Below are 26,059 nucleotides of genomic sequence, written 5' to 3' on the forward strand. Positions count from 1 at the left end.
ATCCCGTGAGGGAAATTTGGTCTTTGCATTTATCCCAATCCGTGAATTAGTGAAACACACTCAGCATACAGTGAACACACAGTGAGGTGAAGCACACTAATCCCGACGCAGTGAGCTGCCGGCTACAGTGGCGCTCGGGGAGCAGTGAGGGGTTAGGTGCCTTGCTCAAGGGCACTTCAGCCGTTCCTACTGGTCGGGGTTCGAACCGGCACAAGACCGAAGCGCTAACTAGTAAGCCACGGCTGCAACCAAAAATAAGACTGTTGTTGTTCTGTGGCTCAATCAATTTCACCTGACCAGCTGGTCTGATCATCTTCAAAGTCAGGGGATATTGTTTAACAGTCTATGTTTATTATGTAACAATATGTCTATTGTTTAACAGTCAAACGGATTTGCCTTCTATGGGCAAAAACTGTTGGTTTATTTGTATTGCTCCCCTTCAAAAATTTGTGTGGAAAGGGGTGGGTCTAAGCTATAATCTCGCCTTTCTCCTTTGTAAAGTGCATTGTATTGCCTTTGTGTATGAAATGCGATAGCCCTGGATTAGGACAAAAAAGGAGTAAAAAAAACAAAATTACATAAAGGCAAAAGATAGGACTACCTTAAAAGTTGTATCAGCGATTTCAGGCCCAAAAAAGGCCCAAACATAAATGATCCCATTCATCTGATCTTTCTAGCTGCCTGTCCCATAAGCAAGCTATCAAAACCATGTCTCTGTAGGCAGCCTAGGCTCTGAGATCTGTACACAAAAACAATTGCTATCAATAAGTGTTGCCAACCACTAAAAGGCAAAATAATGGAAGATCACGCACATAGCTTTTAATTTTCCTTGAGCGACTCTCTTGCAGATCAGATGCAGGGAGATCTGACAACAAGTACAACGAAATTGAGTGCCAACCAGTCAGTGTATCCATTACAACAATAGGCTATATATATTATACAAAACATAAACGGAAATATAGCTGCAAGCAGCAATGAGGGGGCCAAGCAGATAGGCTGAAGTTGCCATGGCAACTCAATGTTGTCACATCAGACACATGGCCATAAGCTGTCGGAGTTAAGTTTCATGTCTAGCAACCAAAGATTGCCTGAGATATAAGGTTGCTTTCTGTTTGGCGGCATCACAGCGGATTTCAATTGGCTGTGTTGGGCGAACGCTTGTCAATATGGCTTCAAAAATCAATACATATCTAGGGCTCAGTCTGAACAGTATTAAAAGACACTACTAGTAAGTTTTAATTCCAAAGACGCCAACAGGTACAAGCGAAAATGCATTTCTGGTAATTGCAGCGTCCCCTAGAGGTCACCAAATTTTGAGTGTCTGATGCCTGATGAGTCCATGTACTAAGTTTGGTTTTGATAGATGAAAGGGTTGCTGAGATATGAGCTCACTTCCTGTTTGGCTGCTTTTCCATCAATTTCGATTGGCCGTTACTAGCAAACGGTTTTAGATATGGCTACAAAGAGCACAACTTTTGTTAGGCATAGTCAGAAGATGGTCTGTGCCAATTCTGGTGAAGATCAGATGAAATTTGTGACCTGTGAAAACTTCGAATCAATTACGATGACATCACAAATTAGCCTGAGTCGGCCTAAGGACATCCAACAGTACTACCAGACACCATTAGTACATTTTAATTCCAAACACATCAACAGCTACAGGCCAAAATGCCTTTTTGCTAATTGCAGCGCCCCCTAGAGGTCAAAGGTCACCAAATTTTGAGTGTCCTCCTGATGGGGTCATCAGGAGTCCATGTACTAAGTTTGGTTATGATAGATGAAAGGGTTACTGAGATATGAGCTCACTTCTTGTTTCGATTGGTTGTCGCAATAGAGTATCTTTTGTGAGACATGGTCTGAAGATAATGTGTATCAAGTTTGGTGACGATCGGACAAAATATGTGACCTGTGAAAAATGAGTTTCACTTTCGCTAAAATCCAATATGGCGGAAAAGCCATCATGGCGGAAATTGACGTCATAGGGTGCGTTGAACTCGGCTTAGGCCAAGGATTCCAACGATACCTCATTTCAACGGTCAACGGGTCAAAAGTTACATGCGCGAACGCACGTCTAAATTTGGCCTGTTGGTGGCACTAGAGCGCTAGAGGTGCCGACATGAAACTTGCTGAAATTAATCATGGGACTGTCCCCAATCAGTGTGCCAAATTTTACAACTTTTTACTATACGGTTCTATGGTCTGTCATAGACTTCAATGGCGGAATAAAAATAATAGGAAAACGTAGAAACACAATGGGTGCCTTCGCAGCTTCGCTGCTTGACAAAAAAGACAAATACGAATACACAAACAACCATATGTTACCCTACATTTTGTAGATATTTTCAAAAAATGATATTTTGCCGTTTTTAAATTAGGCTACTTCCACAGGGCAACAATGTGTGTATTTCTTAACAGTGATAGCGTCTTAAAACTTTCTTCTATCAACTTAAAGTCTGATCAAACTTCATTCAAAGGCAGTCCATAATTCTCTAGTGTTTCTTTTTTTTTTCAAATAAGAGGCCTGCCTACAATGTCTGAGATTGTTTAGCTCAACCTCTATGGGCTGCATAGAACAGGTTTTTTTTTTTAGTACTAAAATGTGTCGAACTGGCAACATGTCAGAATAGCAGCATGTAACCCAGCATAGCACAGGACTGTGAGCTGAGCCCTCTCCTTTACTCCCTCTTCACATACGACTTTCCACCTTTACATGGCTCTAACACCATTGTCAAGTTTGCAGACGACACTACAGTGATTGGTCTCATAAGCAACAATGATGAGATGGCCTACAGGGAGGAGGTCCAGCACATAACGACGTGATGCACCGACTGACAACAACCTGTCTCTCAACACTAAGAAGACCAAAGAGCTTATTGTGGACTACAGGAAGTCTAAACCTGGCACACACACACACATTCTCATCAACAGGACTGAGGTGGAGTGTGTCACCAGCTTCAGGTTTCTGGGTGTCCACATCTCTGAGGACCTCTCTTGGACACCTCAACACCTCTACAATGATCAAGAAGGCTCACCAGCGTCTTGCTAACTAGTTTCTTAAATAGTTGACATTACTTACTACATTCATTTTCGTATGGACAAAAAATAATATCTCGATATTTTTTGTTATTTTGACGATAACGATAATTAGTTGATATCCTTTAAAACATATTTTGTAAAAGTCTGAGTTACTTTACAGCTCATTATTTATGAATAACATCAATACAATAATAACCAATAACCTAACCTGTGACTTTTTAACCAATCAACCAATGCATTGTCACTCTATGACACATTTCCAATTCTGCCCCCACTTGTCTAGCCAGCTACATTAGAGAAGATGAATAGGCCTAACAGTTTCCCAAGAGAAAGTCTGAAGCTGAAGTTTCTTTAAAAAACCTTTACTTAGGATTCACTGTAAAACTAAGCAGACCAACTGAATACCGGTACATCTCAGTTATTTCATTCAATGTTTTGTTTAAGAACAATCATATACTGTAGGCTAGCATTCGAAGTCACAGAACAGAAACTAATGTGTTAGCTTATGGCTAATGTATATGAGAAATCCCATAGAGATGCTAACGGTTAGCAAAATTGATAAACGTAGATATTTAGAGCGAACTTCAGTCCATTTACAAAAGGGTTACATGAGAAGAGTTCTTAGTTTACAACTGACTATTAAAATACTCAAAGGCTAATGTTTTCTCTCCATATAATACCGTGTAGGAAAAAACGTGACTGTCTCATCAGTGTTACTTGAACAGAAGTAGCTGCACAAAATCCCAAGTAGCCTACCTCTCCCTGCACAAAATAAACATCAGACGTGCGTGTGACAACGTTGTGACCCACTAGCGATCACGTGACACTGGCTCTGCTGCAGCCAGGGGCTTCTCCGCATCTTTGGAGATACAGCTGACAATGGCCTGATGTGTAAACTTTTCTTTCATTTTCACGGGGACTTACGCCCCAGAACACAGAACTGTAGGGCACATCCTGGATGCTATGTGTTTACATGTGATGCGCATGATATCAAAATGAATTTGAAGATAAAACCAGGCAGATAAAAACTAGCCCATCAAGTGTAAAGCAAATGCACAGTGTTCAATTTCACCAACTTTACTATTTTATTCACCTTGTGGATTTGGTGAATGTATGGGGTTTCGATGTGTGATTTCGAGTGTTTTTCATAAGTAATTTAAATACTCGATAATGTCAATTTGCACAATGTTAAAACAATAATCATGATATTATCGCAAACGATATATATCGCCCACCCCTAGTCATGCAAATACTGAGTGACTCACAAAGAGCCACTCTATAGCCTCTGTCTCTCTAATACACACACACACACAAACTCACTACATGCAATTATGCTCACTGTAGTTCCTTCAGTTTGCAGTTTTGATGACAAAGCAGAACATAAAAGTTCCACTCCTGAGTCCATTCCTGACGAGCAGCTAATTGCCCCCTTCAGGTTCAGCTGGTCTAGTACAACTCTGTCACTCACAGCAGTTAAAGGCTGGATGGCTGGATTTGGCTGGGAGGAAAATCATCATACATTACTCTCTTTCTCTCTCTCTCTCTCTCTGTCTATCTCTCTCTATCTCTCTCTCTCTATCTCTCTCTCTCACACACACACACATGGTCACACACGCACTCCTCAGAAAGATACTGTACAAACACAGGCACACACAAATAGTGTTACTTACAGAGCTGATGTGGATGTTGTGACCACTGTCACCAACTTCTGGAGAACATCATCTGGACTGAGGAGTTTAGGTTTAGTCGGATCTTTTTCTGGTGTCTTTATGTACTTCTGCAGGTCAAACTCAGCCATCTGTTCTTCTGGTATCTTAAACTCAAATTTCTCAGTCTTCCACTCTCCTGGTAAGAGCATCTCTACACACAGAGTTCCTGAACTCCTGTCAATAACCTCCACTACAGCATGGTGATTCAGTTCATTCAGACAGTAGAACAGGTTGATCCTGCTGTCTGAACTATTCTGATCTCTGATCTTCTGTTTGACATACTGCACTATTTGCTCTGAGCTATCTGATTGGCTACTACTCAGTGGCAGTAAGTGGCCTAAGAGATTCTGATTGGACTCCAATGAGAGACCCAGAAGGAAGCGGAGGAAAAGGTCCCGATGTCCATTCTTACTCTGTAAGGCCAGGTCCACTGCAGTCTTGTGTAGGTCATGAAGTGTTGCAGTCCTGAATAGAGCAGAGAGCTGAGAGGTTTGCTGTTGGTCAGACATGTTTCTCTGTCTGTTGCTGAAACAGATGAACACATACAGAGCTGCAAGAAACTCCTGGATGCTCAGATGCACAAAGCTGAACACCTTCCCCTGGTACAGCCCAGACTCCTCTCTGAAGATCTGAGTACACACTCCTGAATACACTGATGCTTCTGTGACGTCAATGCCACATTCTCTCAGGTCTTCCTCATAGAAGATCAGATTGTCCTTCTCCAGCTGTTGGAAAGCCAGTTTCCCCAATTTAAAAATCACCTCTTCATCTGTCTCTTTTCTCTCTAGATACTTGTCCTTTTTTATGCTTGTCTGAATAATCAGGAAGCGTGCATACATTTGAGTCAAAGTCCTTGGTATTTCTACACTTTCTGATTCTTCTGATGTTCTCTCTACAACAGTGGCTGAAATCCAGCAGAAGACTGGAATGTGGCACATGATGTAGAGGCTCCGGGATGACATCAGGTGTTTGATGGTTCTGCTGGCCAGGTTCTCATCACTGATTCTCTTCCTGAAGTACATCTCTTTGTGTGGGTCATTAAATCCCTTTATCTCTGTCATCTGGTCCACACACTGAAGAGGGATCTGATTGGCTGCTGCTGGTCGGGTAGTGATCCAGAGGAGAGCAGATGGAAGTAGATTACCCTTGATGAGGTTTGTCAGCAGCACGTCCACTGAGGCTGGCTCTGTCACATCGTTACACTCTGGTTTGAAGTGGAAATCTAGAGAAAGGCGACACTCATCCAGACCATCAAAGATGAACATGACTCTGTGATCCGAACTGTTCAAGAATCTGGGATCTTTGATTTCAGGGAAGAAGTGCTGAATAAGCTCCACCAGACTGAGTTTCTTCTCCTTCATCAGGTTCAGCTCCCGGAAAGGAAGAGGAAATATGAAGTGGACATCTTGATTGGCTTTTCCTTCAGCCCAGTCCAAAATGAACTTCTGTACAGAGACTGTTTTTCCAATGCCAGCCACTCCCTTTGTCAGCACTGTCCTGATGTGTTTGTCTTGTCCAGATAAGGGTTTAAAGATATCACTGCATTTGATTGGTGTGCCTTGTGCTGCTTCTCTCCAGGATGCTCTCTCTATCTGTCTGACCTCATGTTCGTCATTGACCTCTCCTCCTCCCCCCTCTGTGATGTAGAGCTCTGTGTAGATCTCCTGGAGGAGTCTGGTCTCTTCCTTCTGCGTGATTCCCTCAATCATGCACTGAAACTTCTTCTGCAGGTGGGATTTGTGGATCTGCTGATATCTGTGTGTGTACACAAAAACACATGATTAAAGACTAAATGAAATGAGTAAATAAAGTCAGCCACACCAGTATTTGCTCCCAATTATCTTTTTTTCTGGTGATGTTTTGGGTGTGAGCCCTTCCTCAGACGTGGACTAAATAAAAGCACTCAAAAACACACATGCAGAGACACACAAATGTACTTTGATGAGCCAGTGTGATTATGATGTGATCCCACCCACAACTATTAATCTTTCAGACCAGAAGACCATTTAATAAACAGAGGAGTTTAACATGAAATATTTCAAGCTGACATACGTCATATTTTCTATAAACTCTTCCAATTTCACCACCTTTCACCTTCTGATGCTGGAGAGCTGGATTTACCCGCACACACACTCTCTCTCACACACGCACACACACACATACACACACACATATACAGTACTAAGCATAAGTGAATACCATACCTAGAGATTGGCATAGGGTACTTTCCATAAGATCATCTCTCAATGCAAATCAAACCAGCTATTAGGCTAATTGAAACTGAAACTAGATGTACCGCACCGCCGCCCAGTCCAGCACATTTTTTCCAGAAAAATAAGTCAGGCTTGTCAACTTGTATTCATTTCCTACTTTGTTCCTTTTTTGTGTGTTTGTAATTGAGTGTGTGGTTGTTTTTGTGTATATGTGTTTTGTGTGTGTTTTTTTTGTGTGTGAGTATGTGTGTGTGTGCATGTGTTTGTGTATGTAGGTGTGTTTGTATTTGTGGGAGCATGTGTGTATGTGTGTGTATGTGTGTTTATGTGTTTGTGTGCGTGTCGTGTGTGTGCATGTATGTGTGTGTGCATGTGTAGTGTGTGTGTGTGTGTGTTTTTGTGTGTGTATGTGTGTGTGTGTGTGTGTGTGTGTGCGCATGTGTATGTGTCTTTATGTATGTGTACATAAATAACGCAAATCAGGGAACCACCTACTCTTTGCGATAACTGCCATGGGATCTTTAACAACCACGGTGAGTCAGGACCTCAATTTAACATTCATGCAAAGGAAAACATCTCCTGCAGTACAGTGTCCCTGTCACTGCAATAGGACATTGGTATTGATATTTGTTTGGTGGCTTTTGGCCACAGGGAAGAGTGCCACCTACTGGCCAGCCACCAACACCGCTTCCAGCAGGAACCTACTCTTCCAAGGAGGAAGGTTGGCTGCTGGCTAAAAAAACAAAAGGTGAAAGGCATATAGGATTCTAACTGTCTCACTGAATTGCATTATGCACACTCAATTCTCACTGGTATCTGCAAGACAACAAGTACCAAAAACATGATTAGTTCATAGATTTCACATGTAAAATACATTTTATACAACCCCACCCTTTATTGCCTGTTCATAATTCTGAGAAATTCTTGAATTGTGTGCATGTGTGCGTGTACGTGTACGTGTTTATGTTTGTGTGTGTGTGTGTGTGTGTGTGTGTGTGTGTGTGTGTGCGTGCATGTGCTTGTGGGTGTGCCTGTGTGTGTGCTGGTGTGTGTGCATGTGCATGCATGCGTACATATGTCTACTGTGTGTGTATGTGTCATGCGTATGATTACTGTGAATGTATGTGTGTGTGTGTGTGTGTGAATATCTGTTTATGCACATGTGTGCATATGGAATGTGGTGTACGGTCACTAAATGTACACATAAATTAATTTATTGTATGGCCCCCCATGAACGAAAGTCCACGAAACTTGGCATGCATTTGGAGGGTGTCATAATGATCCTACACTTTCAATTCCGTGCAGTTTCGACCATGTCAGCCAGAGATATTGTGATTACAACACCTACTTATTTGCTTTTTAATTTTTAACTAGGTGGCGCTATACATAAAATAAGTGGTAATGGGATGGGTTGACATATTATATTCACAGAAAACTGTGTCTGGCCACCTACAGTACAGGCCAGTTGGTGTACAGTAACATAAATTAATTTATTGTCTGGCCCCCCATGAACGGAATTCCACAAAACTTGGCGTGCATTCAGAGGGTGTCATAATGATCCTACACTTCCAATTTGGTGCAGTTTTAACCATGTTAGGTCACAGATACCTGCGATTACAACACCTCATTTTTACTTTTTTGTTTTTAACTAGGTGGCGCTATACATGAAATGAGTGGTTATGGAATGGGTTGACATGGCCCCTTAAGATCAATAGACATAAAAAAGGTGGTCCTCCTAAACCCTACGGTTCTCGAGATATTCACAGAAAACTGTGTCTGCCCTACCCTCCTTTCGGGGGGTCCAGTCCAGCTGGGGGGCTACAGATCAAAATGAAAAACGATGGTTCCATGCTATCCATGTGGGGCTACATGCCCACCAAGTTTCGTGTACCCCGGTCTTTCAGTGTCCTGGGAATCCTTGACGGAAAATTGGCCATGCGAAAAAAAAAAAAAAAAATCTGACTAAATCTATATGACCGCCGCTTCGCTGCGCAGCATTCAGGGGGGGGAGGGCCTAAGAGAATTTTTTAAGCCTTAGGGGAAGGCCCAGGAGAAATTATTTGGCCTGGGGGGAGGGCCAAGGAAAATAATTTTTTCCTGATCCATGATATTTTTTTCCCCTGATCAATGATCCGTTTTGGATATTTTAAAAGGTTTGTAGGCCAAAACATGATTCACGTCTCTTTGACAGAGTGGGCGAGTCCAAAAAGTCGCAACCCTACCTGCATCTCCCACAACCCCCCTCATAAACTTGCAGGTTTTTAAACATGGCGTGTTAGTTTGGACACCCCCCCCCCACACACACACACACACACACACACCTTTGCCGTGCGAAATACCAGTGCTGTTTTCAGCATATGTTTAGTGCTTCATTGTCATAATTGGATTCTCCCATTTGTGCGTTTTTTTTTTTTTACACTCATTCTCCCATTCCGCTTCCGTCACACACGCAGCGCCAAGCGCCAAATCCCCCGCAGTGTTGAAGAGATCAGTCGTCCCCCTCACTTTTGATAATGAAAAAAGCCTTATAGGTACGCCAAATAAATAATAACCTATAGGTTTATGCTACGTAAAACTCCCCATTAACAGCATCACGTCACTAACCACAGCTAAGACTGCACAATCTCGTATTCACTCTGTTGGATATCTGAAGCCAGTTTGTCTACTTAGATACTGTAAATCCTCAAATTATGGTCGGGATCTTAAGACAAAGTACAGGCCTTTAGGGGCAGAATTGTATTCGAGACAGCCCTTTATTTCTTATGCGAGTTTTATTTTGAGACATGCGTTTCTTGCGGCATACTGGTAGGCCTTCAAAAGCATGACATTTTCGGTTTAGTTTGATATTTAATTTACTTTTGGACTGTTTGATTATATTGTTAAATGTTGGGACTGATGGGCACTGAAATCTGGGGAGGTATTTGATGATCACTATTCCATGTTGAAAGAGTGTCGGGATTTCAAACAAACCATCCGCTTTCATGCATTCATTGAATGTCCGCGGTGCTGTAATGGAAACCTTATTGCGTAGCCAAGTAGCCTATTGAGTTATTTTTAAATTATGCATGATTTACTTTTTATTAATTTCGTAGGCTGGAATGCCTCGAGTCGCGGCAACAATTGTGTTTAAATGTAGTAGCGTGTTTAAGTCTCTGGCGAGCTCTGGGAAGGCGGCAAGCGACTGAGCTTGAGAGCGAAATGTTGGAGAACCAGCTGGAAAGTCAGTGGCCGAATGCACAGAAGAGTTGTATACATAAGAAACACCCAGAGTTTGGGGGTGCCAAAACGCGTAACTCTCCCTCTATCGCGCGTAAATGACACAGGGGAGAATTCTGGCAGGGTGAAATATGCGTAATACGCGTTTTTTTTACTTTACGCACGCACTTGGGTTAATTCCCCTCTTAGTGTTTTGCTGTGCCTATACAGTGCTGGGAGTAACGCGTTATAAAAGTGGCATAATGTAGGCCTATGGCCCTAATTTGCTGTAACGTGGTAGGCTAATGTAAGGCATTACAAAAAATGCATTTTAACCCGAAATTAAGTGGTATTTTGTTTTTATAAGCATATACAAATTCACCAACAACGTCGCGAGATCAACAGAGGAGAAAAATTCCGTGTAAATTGTAGAATGTTATCTCCTATCAGGCCTAGGCTAGGCTACTTTCAAGATGATTGTGGCTGCAGCAAGTCGGACTCTACATTTGCGACATGGACATAAAGGCCTGCTTGAGCATATGGAGGCAGAACATTCATTCATATCACAGAGGGTAGGCCTCTGACTCTGGGTGGACTGGGTGGAATACCGCCTAGATTAAAAAAGTTAAAGCAGATAGGCTACACACCGTCCAAAATCGCCTGTTTTCCGTTGTATGTTGACAGCTGCTGGACTGGACGGTGGAAGAATAACGATATTTTTTTAACTCTCAATTACTGTAACTGTGTGTCAACCTGGCGTTCGTTAGGGCCGTACCACTGGAGGAAGGACCGCTCATAAACTCCCCTTAATTGTTGCAAATATAGACTAGATATAGTTGCGACTTCCGAACAGTTTTTGTGAGTGCTACTTTGATAATATTTGGGGAAACTGCGAGTAAGGGGCTGCGACCGTTCTACATGTAGGCTGCTGAAGTGCCGCGAGGGCGCAGCAAATGAACTTCAGAAACAATATATTTAAGCTCACGACATTCAGACTGGCACAAAAAGTTAACGGCCCACCTGGAATCCTCCCGAAGCTCCCGATAGCCACTCATTGCATTCAAAGCATTAAATAACTTAATTTAACAGATATTGCAACTGCATGGTTAACTATACCATGAGATTAATAAAGCTGGTTCCGAATTAGTCATTGAATTAATAGCTTTATTTTGTTATATAGAAGTATCTAAATAACCTGTGAAAATGTACCAGAATTCAGGAAATTGCATTTAGTCAAAAAAAAAATTCTGGGGGGGGGGGGAAATGTCCCACCCACTATCAGAATGCCTCCGACGCCCATGGATCAGCGCTGCGTGTGTACCCGTGTGTGTATATGTGTGCTTATGACATTGCTGGCCGTTTTAACCTTGTAAACGACCAGTTTTATTTTATTCACGTAGGGGGAGGGCCTAGGAGAATTTCTTTGAGCCGGGGGGAGGCCCCTGGAAAAACAAATTTGACCAGGGGGGAGGGCCAGGCAGAACATTTTTAACCCGATCGTCTGGCGACCGGCCCTCCCCCCCCGCTAAATATCGTACTGTCCCTAAAAAGCTGCCTGCCTCTATGGGAATTTAACATAGGGGTGTACTTACTTATGCCCCCTGTATTTTAAGAAAGAACATTTATTTATTATGACCGCCGCGCAGCGAAGCGGCGGTCATATAGGTTTAGTCAGATTTTTTTTTTTCGCATGTCCAAATTTCCGTCAAGGATTCCCGGGACACTGTAAGACCGGGGTACACGAAACTTGGTGGGCATGTAACCCCACATGGATAGCATGGAACCTCCTGTTTTCGTTTTGATCTGTAGCCCCCCCGCTGGACTGGACCCCCCGAAAGGAGGGTTGGGCAGACACAGTTTTCTGTGAATATCTCGAGAACCGTAGGGTTTAGGAGGACCATTATTTTTTTGTATGTTGATCTCAAAGGGCCATGTCAACCCATTCCATAACCACTCATTTCATGTATAGTGCCACCTAGTTAAACACAAAAAAGTAAAAATGAGGTGTTGTAATCGCAGGTATCTGTGACCTTACATAGTCAAAACTGCACGAAATTGGAAGTGTAGGATCATTATGACACCCTCTGAATGCACGCCAAGTTTCGTGGAATTCCGTTCATGGGGGGCCACACAATAAATTAATTTATGTTACTATACACCAACTGGCCTGTAGGTGGCCGGAGACAGTTTTCTGTGAATATCTCGAGAACCGTAGGGCCTAGGAGGTCCACCTTTTTTTTGTATGTTGGTCTTAAGGGGGCATGTCAACCTATCCCATTACCACTTATTTCATGTATAGTGCCACCTAGTTAAAAATTAAAAAGCAAAACATTAGGTGTTTTCATCACAATATCTCTGGCTGACATGGTCAAAACTGCACGAAATTGAAAGTGTAGGATCATTATGACACCCTCCGAATGCATGCCAAGTTTCGTGGACTTTCGTTCATGGGGGGCCTTACAATAAAATAATTTATGTGTACATTTAGTGACCGTACACCAACAAGGATTCCCGGGACACTGAAAGGCCGGGGTACACAAAACTTGGTGGGCATGTAACCCCACATGGATAGCATGGAACCATCGCTTTTCGTTTTGATCTGTAGCCCCCCCGCTGGACTGGACCCACAGAAAGGAGGGTAGGGCAGACACAGTTTTCTGTGAATATCTTGAGAACCGTAGGGCCTAGGATGACCAATTTTTTTGTATGTTTGCCTCCAGGGGTCATGTAAACCCATTCCATATGCACACATGTGCATAAACAGATACACACGCACACACATACATTCACAGTAATCCTACGTATGACACATACTCACACAGTAGACATATATACGCATGCATGCACATGCACACACACAGGCACATAAACAGGCAAACACACACATGCACGCACACATACCCACCCACACACACATAAACATAAACATGTACACGCACACATATATGCCTTTCAGCGTGACTTATTTTTGTGGAAAACATGTGCTGGACTGGGCGGCGGTCATATTTTGTACCGCTCTGCGGTACATCTAGTTTACAATACATTATTCATTCACAAAGAAAATTGGTGTCCTTAAAAGATTGGACTTTTCATCATTTTTTTTATTGAGGCAATGTTATTCATCTTTTTAGTCAACTTTAGCATGGGTGTATCCACTTATGCTTAGCACTGTACACACGAACGTACACACACACACACACACACACACACACACACACACCATGAAGAGTATAGTCATGATCTTACACTCCAATAGAGGAGTCTCCTCCTGTACAGTTGACTGGCAAATCTTTAGACCAATCATCGCTGAGTGTAGGTGAGTGGGACCTCCTCTTCTTCCTTGGGCTGCAGCAAAACAAACACACACACACACACTTCTCTTACATCTTACATCAGAGATTCTATTGACTTTATTAACAAACTTCAGACTATTAAATTTTCCAGCTACCGAGTGTCTTCTAGTCACTTTGGATGTTGCAAGTCTATACAAAGATATCCCACATAGTGGAGTATAGAGGCACCTCCAGCCTATACACAGATATCCCACATAGTGGAGTATAGAGGCACCACCAGCCTATACACAGATATCCCACATAGCGGAGTATAGAGGCACCACCAGCCTATACACAGATATCCCATACAGTGGAGTATAGAGGTCTATACACAGATATCCCACATAGTGGAGTATAGAGGCACCACCAGCCTATACACAGATATCCCACACAGTGGAGTATAGAGGTCTATACACAGATATCCCACATAGTAGAGTATAGAGGTCTATACACAGATATCCCACATAGTGGGGTATAGAGGCACCTCCAGCCTATACACAGATATCCCACATAGTGGAGTATAGAGGTCTATACACAGATATCCCACATAGTGGGTATAGAGGCACCACCAGCCTATACACAGATATCCCACACAGTGGGGTGTAGAGACTCTGCAGACCTATGCAAAGACATCCCACATTGGTTTGGTTAATATTTGGCTAACTCCAAATATTAAAGATCAAATAGATAGATAGATAGATAGATAGATAGATAGATATACTTTAATTATCCCACAGGGAAATTCAGTTGTTTCAGCAGCCTTAAGAACATACATCAAGCACACACACACACACACACATATAGTCCACATACATAAACAAGAAATTACTTTCACCCACAAGACCAAGCATATGATAGCTGTCAAGGTACCATACACATCCAAGTACCAAAGTGTAACTGCCTAATAAGACATAAATCAAGACAATTGCCTCCATATTAGATATAAAAGATTAAAAGATGAGTTGTCTCTCTCTACTCAAAGGAGAGTCGTTGTAAAGTGCTATTGCTGTGGGTAAGAAGGTTTTCTTATATCTGTCCTTGCTGCAACTGAGTTGGCGAAACCGCCAACTAAAAACACTTTGTTGTTTTGCCAGTGTACTGTGTAGGGGATGTGATGCATTGTCCATGATGTGTAACAATTTCTGCAACATCCTTCTTTCCACTACCAACTCTAGAGGCTCTAGAGTAGTCCCCAGCACAGACCCTGCTTTCCTAATCAGCTTGTTCAGTCTGTTAGAGTCACTGGCCCTGATACTGCTACCCCAGCAGATGACAGCAAAGAAAATTGCACTTGCTACCACAGACTGATAAAACATTCGCAACATCTTATTGCACACATTAAAAGACTTAAGCTTCCTCAAGAAATAGAGCGTGCTTTGACCCTTCTTGTAGACAGCCTCAGTGTTATGCTTCCAGTCCAGTTTATTGTCTATGTGAACCCCCAGATATTTATAGTTCTCCACCACCTCCACTTCTTCCCCCAGGACAGTGAGGGTGTTTGGCTTTGTCCTGTTCCTGCTAAAGTCCACCACCATCTCTTTGGTCTTGGCCACATTCAAGAGCAGGTGGTTGCTGCCACACCACTCCACAAAGCGATCCACCGTCTGCCAGTACTCTGTTTCTACCCCCCCCCCCCCCTTAACACACCCCACCAATGCAGAGTCATCTGAGAACTTCTGCAGATGGCAAGACCCAGAGTTGTATTGGAAGTCAGAGGTGTATAGTGTGAAAAGGAAAGGGGATAGCACAGTCCCCTGAGGTGCTCCTGTACTGCTGACCACCCACTCAGACACACAGCCCCCCAGCCGAACAAACTGTGGCCTATCTGAGAGGTAGTCCATAATCCAGGAAGTGATGGTGGTGGCCAGCTGCATCCTCTGCATCTTCTCCCCCAGCAGCCTAGGCTGGATGGTGTTAAATGCACTGGAGATATCAAAAAACATGATTCTCACAGTGTCGCCTGCTCTATCCAGGTGAGAGTGGACTCTCTGGAACAGGTAGATGATGGCATCCTCCACTCCCACCTTGGGCCGGTAGGCAAACTGTAGGGGGTCCAGGGAGGGGGTCACCAGTGGTCTCAGATGGGCAAAAACCAGTCTCTCCAGCACCTTCATGACATGTGATGTCAAGGCAACTGGTCTATAATCGTTGAGGGCCGATGGAGAGGGCTTCTTTGGGACCGGGACCAGGCAGGATGTTTTCCACAGCACAGGTACCTTCCCCTGCCCAAGGCTAAGGTTGAATAGGTGCTGCAGAACCCCGCACAGCTGGTCGGCGCAGGACTTCAGTACCCTGGGACTGATGCCATCTGGGCCTGCAGCCTTATTCAGGTGGAGTTTTACCAGCTGCCTTTTCACCTGGTTACTGGTGACGGACAAACAGGTGGGAGGGCTGGAGGAGAGGGAGGAGGAGGAGGGGACATGTGGGGAGGGGACATGTGTGGAGGTGGAGACAGTGGGGTTTGTGGAGCTGGGAGGGACGGTGGAGGTAGATGGAGGCCCCATGCTGAAGCGGTTGAAAAACGTGTTCAGCTCATTGGCCCTGCCAAGGCCACCCTCCGCCTGACTCCCCTTCACCTTAAATCCAGTGATGGTCTTCATCCCGCTCCACACATCCCTCATGTTGTTCTGCTGGAGCTTGTTTTCCAGCTTACGCCTGTATGCCTCCTTGCTCTCCTTCAGCCTCACCTTTAGTTCCCTCTGCACCCTCCTGAGTGTCTCTCGGTCACCCTCCCTGAAAGCTCTTTTCTTTTTGTCTAATAGTCCTTTCAGTTCACTTGTGACCCAAGGCTTGTTGTTGGCAAAGCACCTCACCATTCTTGTAGGTACTATGTTGTCGACACAGAAGGTGATGTACTCTGTAATACAGTCAGACATGGAGTCGATGTCATCTCCATGGGGTTCACAGAGCACATCCCAATCTGTGACCTCAAAGCACCCCTGCAGAAGTTGTGTTGCTTCCGATGTCCAGTGCCTCACAGCCTTTGTGGTCACTGATTGCCGCTGCACAATGGGTGTGTAGGTGGGGGTGAGCAAGACCAGGTTGTGATCCGATCTGCCCAAGGGGGGTAAGGCAGTAGAGCTGTAGGCATCCTTCACATTTGCATACAATAAGTCCAATATTTTATTTTCCCTGGTATGACAGTCCACATATTGTTGAAATGTTGGCTGCAGAGAGAGAAGCGTGATTAAAATCCCCAGAAATTGAATGCATTTGGATGTTGAGTGAGTAGTCTAGCAGTGACAGAGTTGATGACGTCACATGCAACGTCGGCATCAGCTGAAGGCGGAATGTAAACAGCGACTGCCATGACACAGGTGAACTCACGAGGTAGATAGAATGGACGCAGGCTCACTGCTAACAGTTCGATGTTCGGATTGCAAACCTGCTCCTTCACCGTGACATGCCCAGGATTACACCATCTGTTGTTCACAAACACCGCGACTCCCCCTCCTTTCTTCTTACCGCTCAGCCTGCGATCCCGGTCAGCTCGCACCGTGGAGAAGCCATGGATGGAGATGTTGGAGTCCGGGATATGCTCCTGCAGCCACGTCTCGGTAAAGCACATGAGGCTACATTCCCGGTACTCCCGATGTGTCCTTGTCAATGCCGCAAGTTCATCCGTCTTGTTTGGCAACGACCTCACATTCCCCATGACGATGGATGGAATAAAAGGTTTAAATCTCCTTCTCCTGGCTCTTCGTAACACACCGGCCCTGCACCCCCGGCTTCTCCTTCTCAACTCCTTGGGGATTTGATGTTTTGATCCCAGCAGTAGTGGTGGTTTGGAGAGCGCTATCAGCTGGTCCCGAAGGTATACTATACTGCCCGCGTTGACATGATCTCCCGTGTACGTTATAAAAACAATAAAACAGTATAAAAGTCGCACAAACCATAGTATACTGACAGCTAGCCAGACGCCACTACATAAGACGCAACATAAAAGAACGCAACTAAACACTTAAAAACTCCACACAGAGCAAGAGCTGCTGCAACAGGCTGCCATTAGCACGGCGCCAACTCATTACAGGGCGAATGAAGACTCTCTCGCACCGCAATGAAATTACACTTTGCTCCCATCATACTGTGAGTAGACATACCACTTATGTCATTAACATCCCAGACAACAACTATAGGTGTGGTAATGTAGTTTTACTACGAACACACGTAGACCCCTACGGACACGGATTAGTGAACACCTCAGCAACATCAGATGCGGGGATGAATGAGAATGAATGAGAATGATTGTTGTGAATGAGAGTATAGTTCCATGTCAAATCAGCCTAGAAAACCGCCACATTTCATTTTCCATCTTATAACACTTTCTAATTTGAGAAGAGACAAGTTTCAAATAAGAAAATTACCGAGCACCTTAGTCGCTTTTAAGTGTGATGCTAGCAGGCGAGATGCTAATGCTCTAATCTGATTCAATGATCTATGCTAGGCTGGAGCTAAAAGTGGTATGGCCAGACTCAGAGAATGGCTGGATGAACTGGAGAAAGGTAAAAATAAATTGTTTAACTCGAGGGGAGGTGGATGAGCGTAATTCCCCAAATGGTGGAATATCCCTTTAAGCCCCACACTCAACACCCCCCTCCCCTCTGTGCACAGACGACTCAAGCAGTTTTGGGTTGCGTGTTTGCAGTGATGTAGTACTCGAGTCTCGAGACCGATTTCTGCTTTCTCGGACTCGACTCGGACTTGTTCCTTCAAAGACTCGGTCTTGACTCGGTCTCGGACCACAGTGGGAGGAGAAGGACTCGTAATTTCAGACCGAGTCCTCGAGACCAACGCATTTTTTTTATGTTCATATATAAAAAAAAATTGAAAATGAAATTTCACGGCGGCCACGTCTTTGCCCCTTGCGTTGGCTTTGGTGCCCCCTTCTTTCAATATTCTGCTATGCATCCGTTTAATAGCGATTTTTATTTAGCCTATAGCCTGTCAAAATAATCTTAGCATCACAGCGCAAACTAATTCAGTCTTACACAGTGGAGAAAATGACAGCGCATGGCAAGACAGAAAGTGCATCCAAATTCACCCATTCTTCTCAGTTGAAATACTCGCAATGGCTAAGCCTACTCATCACACAGACACATGTATCACATCACATGAAAGAGCTTTTTCTCAGCTTTTAAACAATGTAAGCCGCTAACTGCTGTGGTGAACGGTTCGCGAGAAAAGTAAATAATATAATTAAATTTAATCATAACGTCTACATAAGGTGCTACACCCATCTCCCCTACCCATTCATCGCGGTGGAATACTTCACGAACCCTTCGTTCAACACATGACAAACCATATCAGAATAAACAGCAGACCTTACCGAACACAAAGGTGTAAAGCAGTCCCCTGTACAGTAAGCCGTTCCAGAGTATTCTGGTTAAATTAAAAATGTAATCTGCAGCAAGGTCTACATTCATGTCTCCAACTTTGGTCTTTTGGTTTCAAAATGTGTTTAAATCGTTCTTCATGATTTCATAACAGGCCAAATACAAAATAAATGTTACAAATATTGCCTAGATATAGGTAAATATTAAAATCAGAGGATATACAGCTGAGTAAAAGTTTGTGAAAGGAGTCTTAATGGTCAAAAAATGCTAAGCATGCATCTAGGCTATTTGAGTTTCTTAAAGCTGAGCTGTGCTTAAATTGTTCAATACATGATTCCATAACAGGCCAAATATAAAATAAATCTAAATATTAAATATAGCCTAGACATCTAAATATTAGATGATCAGATGATTTACAGTTCTATGTAATATGTCATGTTTCATGTTTTTGTAATTTTTCATACAGTGATGCAGGTCTACTGCTGTGAATAGGCTAAATACAACTTTGATTATTTTTATAGCCTACTACTATATAGTTAACTTTGGCCTTGGTGCCCTGACATGTGGCCTTTGTGCCCCCCACCAAATATGCCCAACTGAAGGCCAAGTGGCCTTGCCCCTAAAATGGTGAAATTCCAAGCCTGGGCCTAACTGTTGATTATTAATTGGGGTGATTTTAAATCATGAATATGAAAACTGACATGTTTTTATGGTCTTGGTCTCGACTCGGTCTCGACTCCTAAAGGACTCGGTCTCGACTCGGACTTGCTTCCTCAAAGACTCGGTCTTGACTCGGACTCGACTGTATTTGAAAACCAACGGACTCGGTCTTGACTCGGTCTTGACCCTTCAAAGACTCGGTATTGTCTCGGACTCGGCATAGGCGGTCTCGTCCCCATCACTACGTGTTTGTGTGCTCATGCAGTCGGTAGCATCATGAACCGCCGCAATTGTAACTAGCGCATTCTCTGCTAAGTTTGTTATTATCACGGTCAATTGAGGCGACCAAATTACTCAGAGAACTTGTGGCAAGATTGTTAGAACACGCCTCGTTTTTGAAATCAGCGCATTATAGCTACACTGCAAAAACTGCTTATCTAACAAAATCTCATCAAGTGTTATTAATCTCATATCAAGATAAAAAAAACTAGTTGGTATTGTTTTTAGTATAAAGAGACTTACCTAGCGCTTCCTTGTGAAAACATTTGACTTAATTTAAAAAAAGTTTGACTTATTTTAAGACATCTCATCCTGAAAACAAGCAAATTTGGCTGCCAGTGCGTTAAGCAAATGTGTCCTAAAAACAAGCAAATTTGGCTGCCAGTGCGTTAAGCAAATCTGTCTTGATAAGACTCCTTAAAATAAGTCAAAATCTTCTTAAATTAAGTCAAAATGTTCTTTTGAGAGGGTGCTAGGTAAGTCTTTTCATACTAAAAACAATACCAAATAGATTTTTTAATCTTAATATAAGATTAATAACACTTGGTTAGATTTCATTTTTTGCAGTGTAGTCTATGAGCTTCTACAAGTACACAAGGATAACATTAGGCAAACGCAAACACTACCATGAGCAGAGCTGGCATCTCTCACACATGGAGAGTGAGATTCATTCATTTGATTGGCTCCACGCGCTCCTACACCAATGGAATGCGTGAGGGTTGGCAGCTGTGCATGACATCACTAACACTGATTACTTGCTCCTTCAGTGCCAATGGATTATGACACGTGTTTTCAAAGGGGAAAGGCCCAGGAGAGACGTCTACATTTAAAGATGCAAACTTAGAAAACATGTGGGGCAACTAATCACTCCGACCAGCGTGATTTACTTATATATTAGCTATCCAGCTATCAACCAGTGGTTTCAACCAGCGTTGCTTTGGCAGCTGAAGCAGAGAGCCAAGAAAAGATAACTAATGAAAAGATGTAGGGGAGGAGAAAGAGAAAAGATAACTAATGAAAAGATGTAGGAGGAGAAAGAGAAAAGATAACTAATGAAAAGATGTAGGAGAGGAGAGAGAGAAAAGAGAATTAATTAAAAGATGTAGGAGAGGAGAGAGAGAAAAGATAACTAATGAAAAGATGTAGGAGATGAGAGGAGGAGGAGAAAAGATAACTAATGAAAAGATGTAGGAGAGGAGAGAGAAAAGAGAATTAATTAAAAGATATAGGAGAGGAGAGAGAGAAAAGATAACTAATGAAAAGATGTAGGAGAGGAGAGAGAGAAAAGAGAATTAATTAAAAGATGTAGGAGAGGAGAGAGAGAAAAGATAACTAATGAAAAGATGTAGGAGAGGAGAGGAGAGAGAGAAAAGATAACTAATGAAAAGATGTAGGAGAGGAGAGAGAGAAAAGATAACTAATGAAAAGATGTAGGAGAGGAGAGAGAGAAAAGATAACTAATGAACAGTGTTTGGAATAACGCCGTTTAAAAGATTGGCGTTAGGTAACAACGTTATTTTTTCAGTAACGGGGTAATCTAACTAATGATTTTTCCCGTTGTTACAACGCCGTTAACGTTACTGGACGTTAAATGCGGTGCGTTACTATTCATTGATTGAATAAACTGTGTAATCCGAACGCACCCCTGGCTCACAGCTAGTGAGGAGGTGGGTTAATAACGACGTAGGCGATTATAATTGGCTAAGGCAGAGTCATGTTTCATGATTGCCAATCAGAGCCAGTGTTTTTACACACTTGCCAGCACACGCGCCACACACACACGCAACAGCAGAGGTCAGGAGCAATCCGACGATTAAAAGTTGGCATTTTCAAGGTGGAGATATAAGCACTACTTAAAATTCATTGTGGTCAAAGGCAAGAACGTCCATGTAATGTGTACATTATGTCGAAGCGAAGACTTTGTCGACATCCGTTGTAATCTGTAATTTAATGAAGCATCTCACACACGCATCTAAAGCTAGTGGCCAAAAAACACTGATACCTCCACCACAGATGATAGCTCGCCATCCACTAGCAAAGAAGGACTAGGAGCAAAGTCCTCCAAGCATCAAAAGCGAGATCTTTCTGCCTCACAACAAAAACCTATGACACAGGCTGAAGTCAACCGTAGGTCTGTCGATGTACAATATCTTGAATTTCCCCTTGGGGATCAATAAAGTATCTATCTATCTATCTATCTAATAAATATTGAAAGTTATGTAGCCTACAAACACCTGTCTGTTCTAACTGGCTGCTTAAAACTGCTTAAAGAATCCAAAATCTTTGACATATAGCAACTTTTTTTTGTATCAGTAACGCAAATAGTTACTTTCCCTGGTAACGAGTTACTCTTATCATAGAGTAATTCAGTTACTAACTCAGTTACTTTTTGGAACAAGTAGTGAGTAACTATAACTAATTACTTTTTTTAAATAACGTTCCCAACACTGCTAATGAAAAGATGTAGGAGAGGAGGAGGAGAAAAGATAACTGATGAAAAGATGTAGGAGAGGAGAGAGAGAGAAAAGATGACTAATGAAAAGATGTAGGAGAGGAGAGAGAGAAAAGATAACTAATGAAAAGATGTAGGAGAGGAGAGAGAGAAAAGCTGCTAATATGCTGCTGTGGAGAGCCAACCAGTGCAGAAAAAAGCCTACAAACATGAGAGAAGTGAAATTCTAAAGAAAGGGGCATTTTTTATCTGATCATCAGCAAACATGTCACTGGATTTAATTCAAAATGCCTGAATATGCCACACACCACAGCATGCAATCACAATGTAATGCAATAGGTGCTGTCATGAAAGACTTATTTAAGTTATACAAGTTATTTAACTTTTCCTTATTATAGCCTATTAGTGATATTTTTCTGGGGTTGTGGAAAGAATCCCCCCCCCCCCCCCCCCGCCCCGCATGAATAATCATTAATCGATAATCATGATTACAATTTTGACCAAATTATGATTTTTGCCATAACCGAGGAGCACTAACTGATACTCACCTCTGACCAGCAGGAACACCTCCTCCAGCAAACTGCCCTGGTGGATGATTCATGGACTGCTCACTCTTCATGGACACACAGCTCGGTACAGGAGAGTGCGATTTCTTCTGCTGCATGGGGCTGTATTTTACACACACACACACACACACACACACACACACACACACTTAGGGCCAATCTCAATTATCTATTTTACCCCTTCCCCTTCCCCCTTCCCTTTAGTTTTGCGCGTGCACGTGAGACGAAGGGCTATCTCAATTCTCATTTCGATCGAGGGGTAGGGATAGGGGCAAGGGGTAGATACCCCTTAAAACCAAGTAAGATCGGGAGCTCACTTGAAACCGAGGGGTAAGAGAAATACCCAACATACGACGCTCACACCGGAAAAATAAGCACACCGAGAGATTCATTGACATGAAATGTTGGCATATAAGGATTATAAAATTAAAATGGTAGCTAATTGTTTTATGTTGCATTCAATCTTGTGACCATATATTGAAGGTCCTGTTCTTCACGAGGAAGTTTTCAAAAATCGCTGTTTTGTGAATGTTAACAGCACATCATTATTTGCGCGAATGTCTCGCATTTTACATATTTCCATGTCTACCCCTCGAATTGGCAGCATACCATGTCAGAAATGTAAAGTCCAACAGCAGCTAAATTTGCTGAACTTTTTTACCGCTCGTCTGATATGAATGCTGCATAGGCCTACTGCTGCCGACTCCTCGCATAGGCAGGTGGCGATTACAGGTAGCGATTGCTTCTGATGTCAAGTAACGACCATTTGGATATTATTGTAAAATATCGAAGGAGTTGTGGGATGTTTACATAGCAACCTGCATGTTTATTTTGTCCCCCATCCCTGTTTCATTCACCCGGACCAGAAGGTAGCCTATAGGCTGCGAACAAACATAGGCACGTTCTGCTGTTGTTGAAATAATTCCTGAACTGAAAATGCAATGATAGCCTATTTGACAGAAGACAGGTTGCTAGTGACAAAATATTAGCTTTCAGTGTGGTACGATCTCTGTAAATTACGTTCATTCAAGTGTTTCAGTCATTTAGCTCTCCCTATGGTTGGCTAGTGGTAGGCTATCTCATTTCCAAGGGGAATATTCTTCACCCCTATGTCTTGCCACTCGGTTTCGAGGGACAAGGGCTAGGGGTAAGATGAAGGGATAGGGGAAGGGGTAAAACAGAGAATTGAGATTGGCCCCAAATCTGTCACCATAGCCTATGCCTACGTTTGCAAAGAGGGGAACATTTTAATTTGATTCACAATGAGACATCACAAGAGAGAGAAAGTAAAAATTCTAAAGAAAGGAGCATTTTTTAATCTGGGGCCGTATTCACAAAGAATTTTAAGGCTAAAAGTAGCTCCTAACTGGCGAATTTAGGAGCAACTCCTAAAAATAATGGGCGTGTCACTCCTAACTTTAGGACTCCTAATTTTTCTCACTAAAAGTAATTCACAAAGCATTTTAGACCTAAAAGTAGCACCTAAGTCTGGGACAGCTTAAAAGAAGTCGAGAGGACTCCTAACTCCCTAAGACCTATTCACAAACAGCTTTTTGTGGCATTTCGCGTCGCGATGTTTTGAAATCCTATGCGGCTACAGGAGCTTCCAATCGCGAGGGAACAATTTTGCATTGTAGGCATAACTGGGATGCAATAACACCACCAACAACCAAAACTACTCATTCTCAACATGTAAATTAAATGTAATGTCTCATTGTGAATCAAATTAAAATGTGCTCCTCTTTGCAAACATAGGCATAGGCTATGGTGACAGATTAATTTAACAATGTTGCAAAGATACTGCATCAATCCGTATGTTTCATTAGGCTACTAGGCTATTTGTTTTGCCTTACTCTTTATTCATTTAGGCTAGGCCTTTTTATTCAGTTATTCATCATCTTCCGTCCTTCGCACTACTTGTGTAGCGCACGCATTCTCAGACCTGTCACCTGTCACTCATCATCGTAAGGGAGGTGTTTGGAATCATTCCCGCGTTACAATCATCAGCCAATCAAGGTGGCCACTTCAGTCAAGCTTGTGCATGAGTAATGACGTCATCCATAGCAACAAAGACTCACTCTTAGTTTAGGAGTTGGCATTTTTCCTTACTAAGAGTAGGTCTGAAAGGCTTTGTGAATAACTTTTAAGAGAAAACTCCTAGCTAAAATATTTTAGTGTGATTTAGGAGTACTCCTAGTGGTAAGATAAAAGGCTTTGTGAATACGGCCCCTGATCATCAGCGAACATGTCACTGGATTTAATTAAAAATGCCTGAATATGCCACACACCACAGAATGCAATCACAATGTAATGCCATAGGTGCTGTCATGAAAGAGTTATTTAAGTTATACAAGTTATTTAACTTTTCCTTATTATGGTTATGGTTATGGTTATGGATTTAGCAGACGCCTTTGTCCAAAGCTACTTTGTCCTACTCGCTCTGCTCAAGTTCAACGACATACACATTCAAATAAGAATATATAATATATGCATACTGTCACGTATTCATATTCACTCTTACTTTGACTTATTATGTGACCTACTTTCACTATTAGCTGGCTTACCCGCTTGTGTAATAAGATCATTACAGCTGATTCAGAATGCTGGAGCACGCCTGGTCTTCAATCAGCCAAAGAGGACACATGTAACTCCTCTCCTAGTTACTCTCCATTGGCTCCCTATAGTAGCCAGAATTACATTTAAATCTCTCACTTTGGCCTATAGGACACTGACTGGATCTGCTCCTAGTTGTTTTAATTCAATAATCAAGCCTTACATCCCCAACCGCCCACTGCAGTCTTCTGATGAGCGCCTGTTATGTCGACCAGTCATAAAAACTAGGTCTAACTCAAGACTCTATTCCTCAGTGGTTCCATGTTGGTGGAATGAGTTGCCCAGTTTTGGGTCGTTTAAGAGGGGTCTAAAGACATTCCTGTTCAACATGTGCTTAGTTGTTTAAGCGCTTCGTATGTGTAATGGTTTGTATGATTTTCATTAGGCTGTTGATTAATTTGACATTATTGTTTATTATTGATATTCTCCTTAATGTAGTCTTACCATGTCATTGTTTTTATATTATTGATTGAATGGACATTATTGCTTTATTATTGTTGTTTTGTATTTGTGTGTCGCTTTGGACAAAGGCGTCAGCCAAATCCATAACCATAACCATAACCAAAGCGAATATTATAGCCTATTAGTGATATTTTTCTGGGGTTGTGGAAATAACAGATAAGACTAATGCAGTGAATAATCGTTAATCGATAATCATGATTACGATTTTT

At 42.6% G+C, this 26,059-nt stretch overlaps 1 protein-coding gene across 2 annotated transcripts in view; it reads right to left on the reverse strand.

Annotated features, from left to right (window-relative positions):
* LOC143135672 (protein NLRC3-like) overlaps nt 1–26,059 on the reverse strand; it is a 39,496-nt gene that overhangs the window by 11,504 nt on the left and 1,933 nt on the right. Inside the window, exons 5-7 of one of the 2 annotated variants that reach the window (XM_076296145.1) lie at nt 22,758–22,877; nt 13,400–13,498; nt 4,707–6,500 (exon numbers count right to left, since the gene is read on the reverse strand). In XM_076296145.1, the coding sequence (XP_076152260.1) occupies nt 4,707–6,500; nt 13,400–13,498; nt 22,758–22,877 (2,013 nt within the window). The remainder of the gene's footprint in view (nt 1–4,706; nt 6,501–13,399; nt 13,499–22,757; nt 22,878–26,059) is intronic. The other variant, XM_076296146.1, reaches the window with a different exon arrangement.

Source organism: Alosa pseudoharengus, unplaced genomic scaffold (assembly GCF_046254945.1).
Source record: "Alosa pseudoharengus isolate Yale_2024_CS ecotype anadromous, Long Island Sound unplaced genomic scaffold, YU_APseudo_1.1 YU_APseudo_1.1_scf_1, whole genome shotgun sequence".
NCBI classification, from domain to species: Eukaryota; Metazoa; Chordata; class Actinopteri; order Clupeiformes; family Clupeidae; genus Alosa; species Alosa pseudoharengus.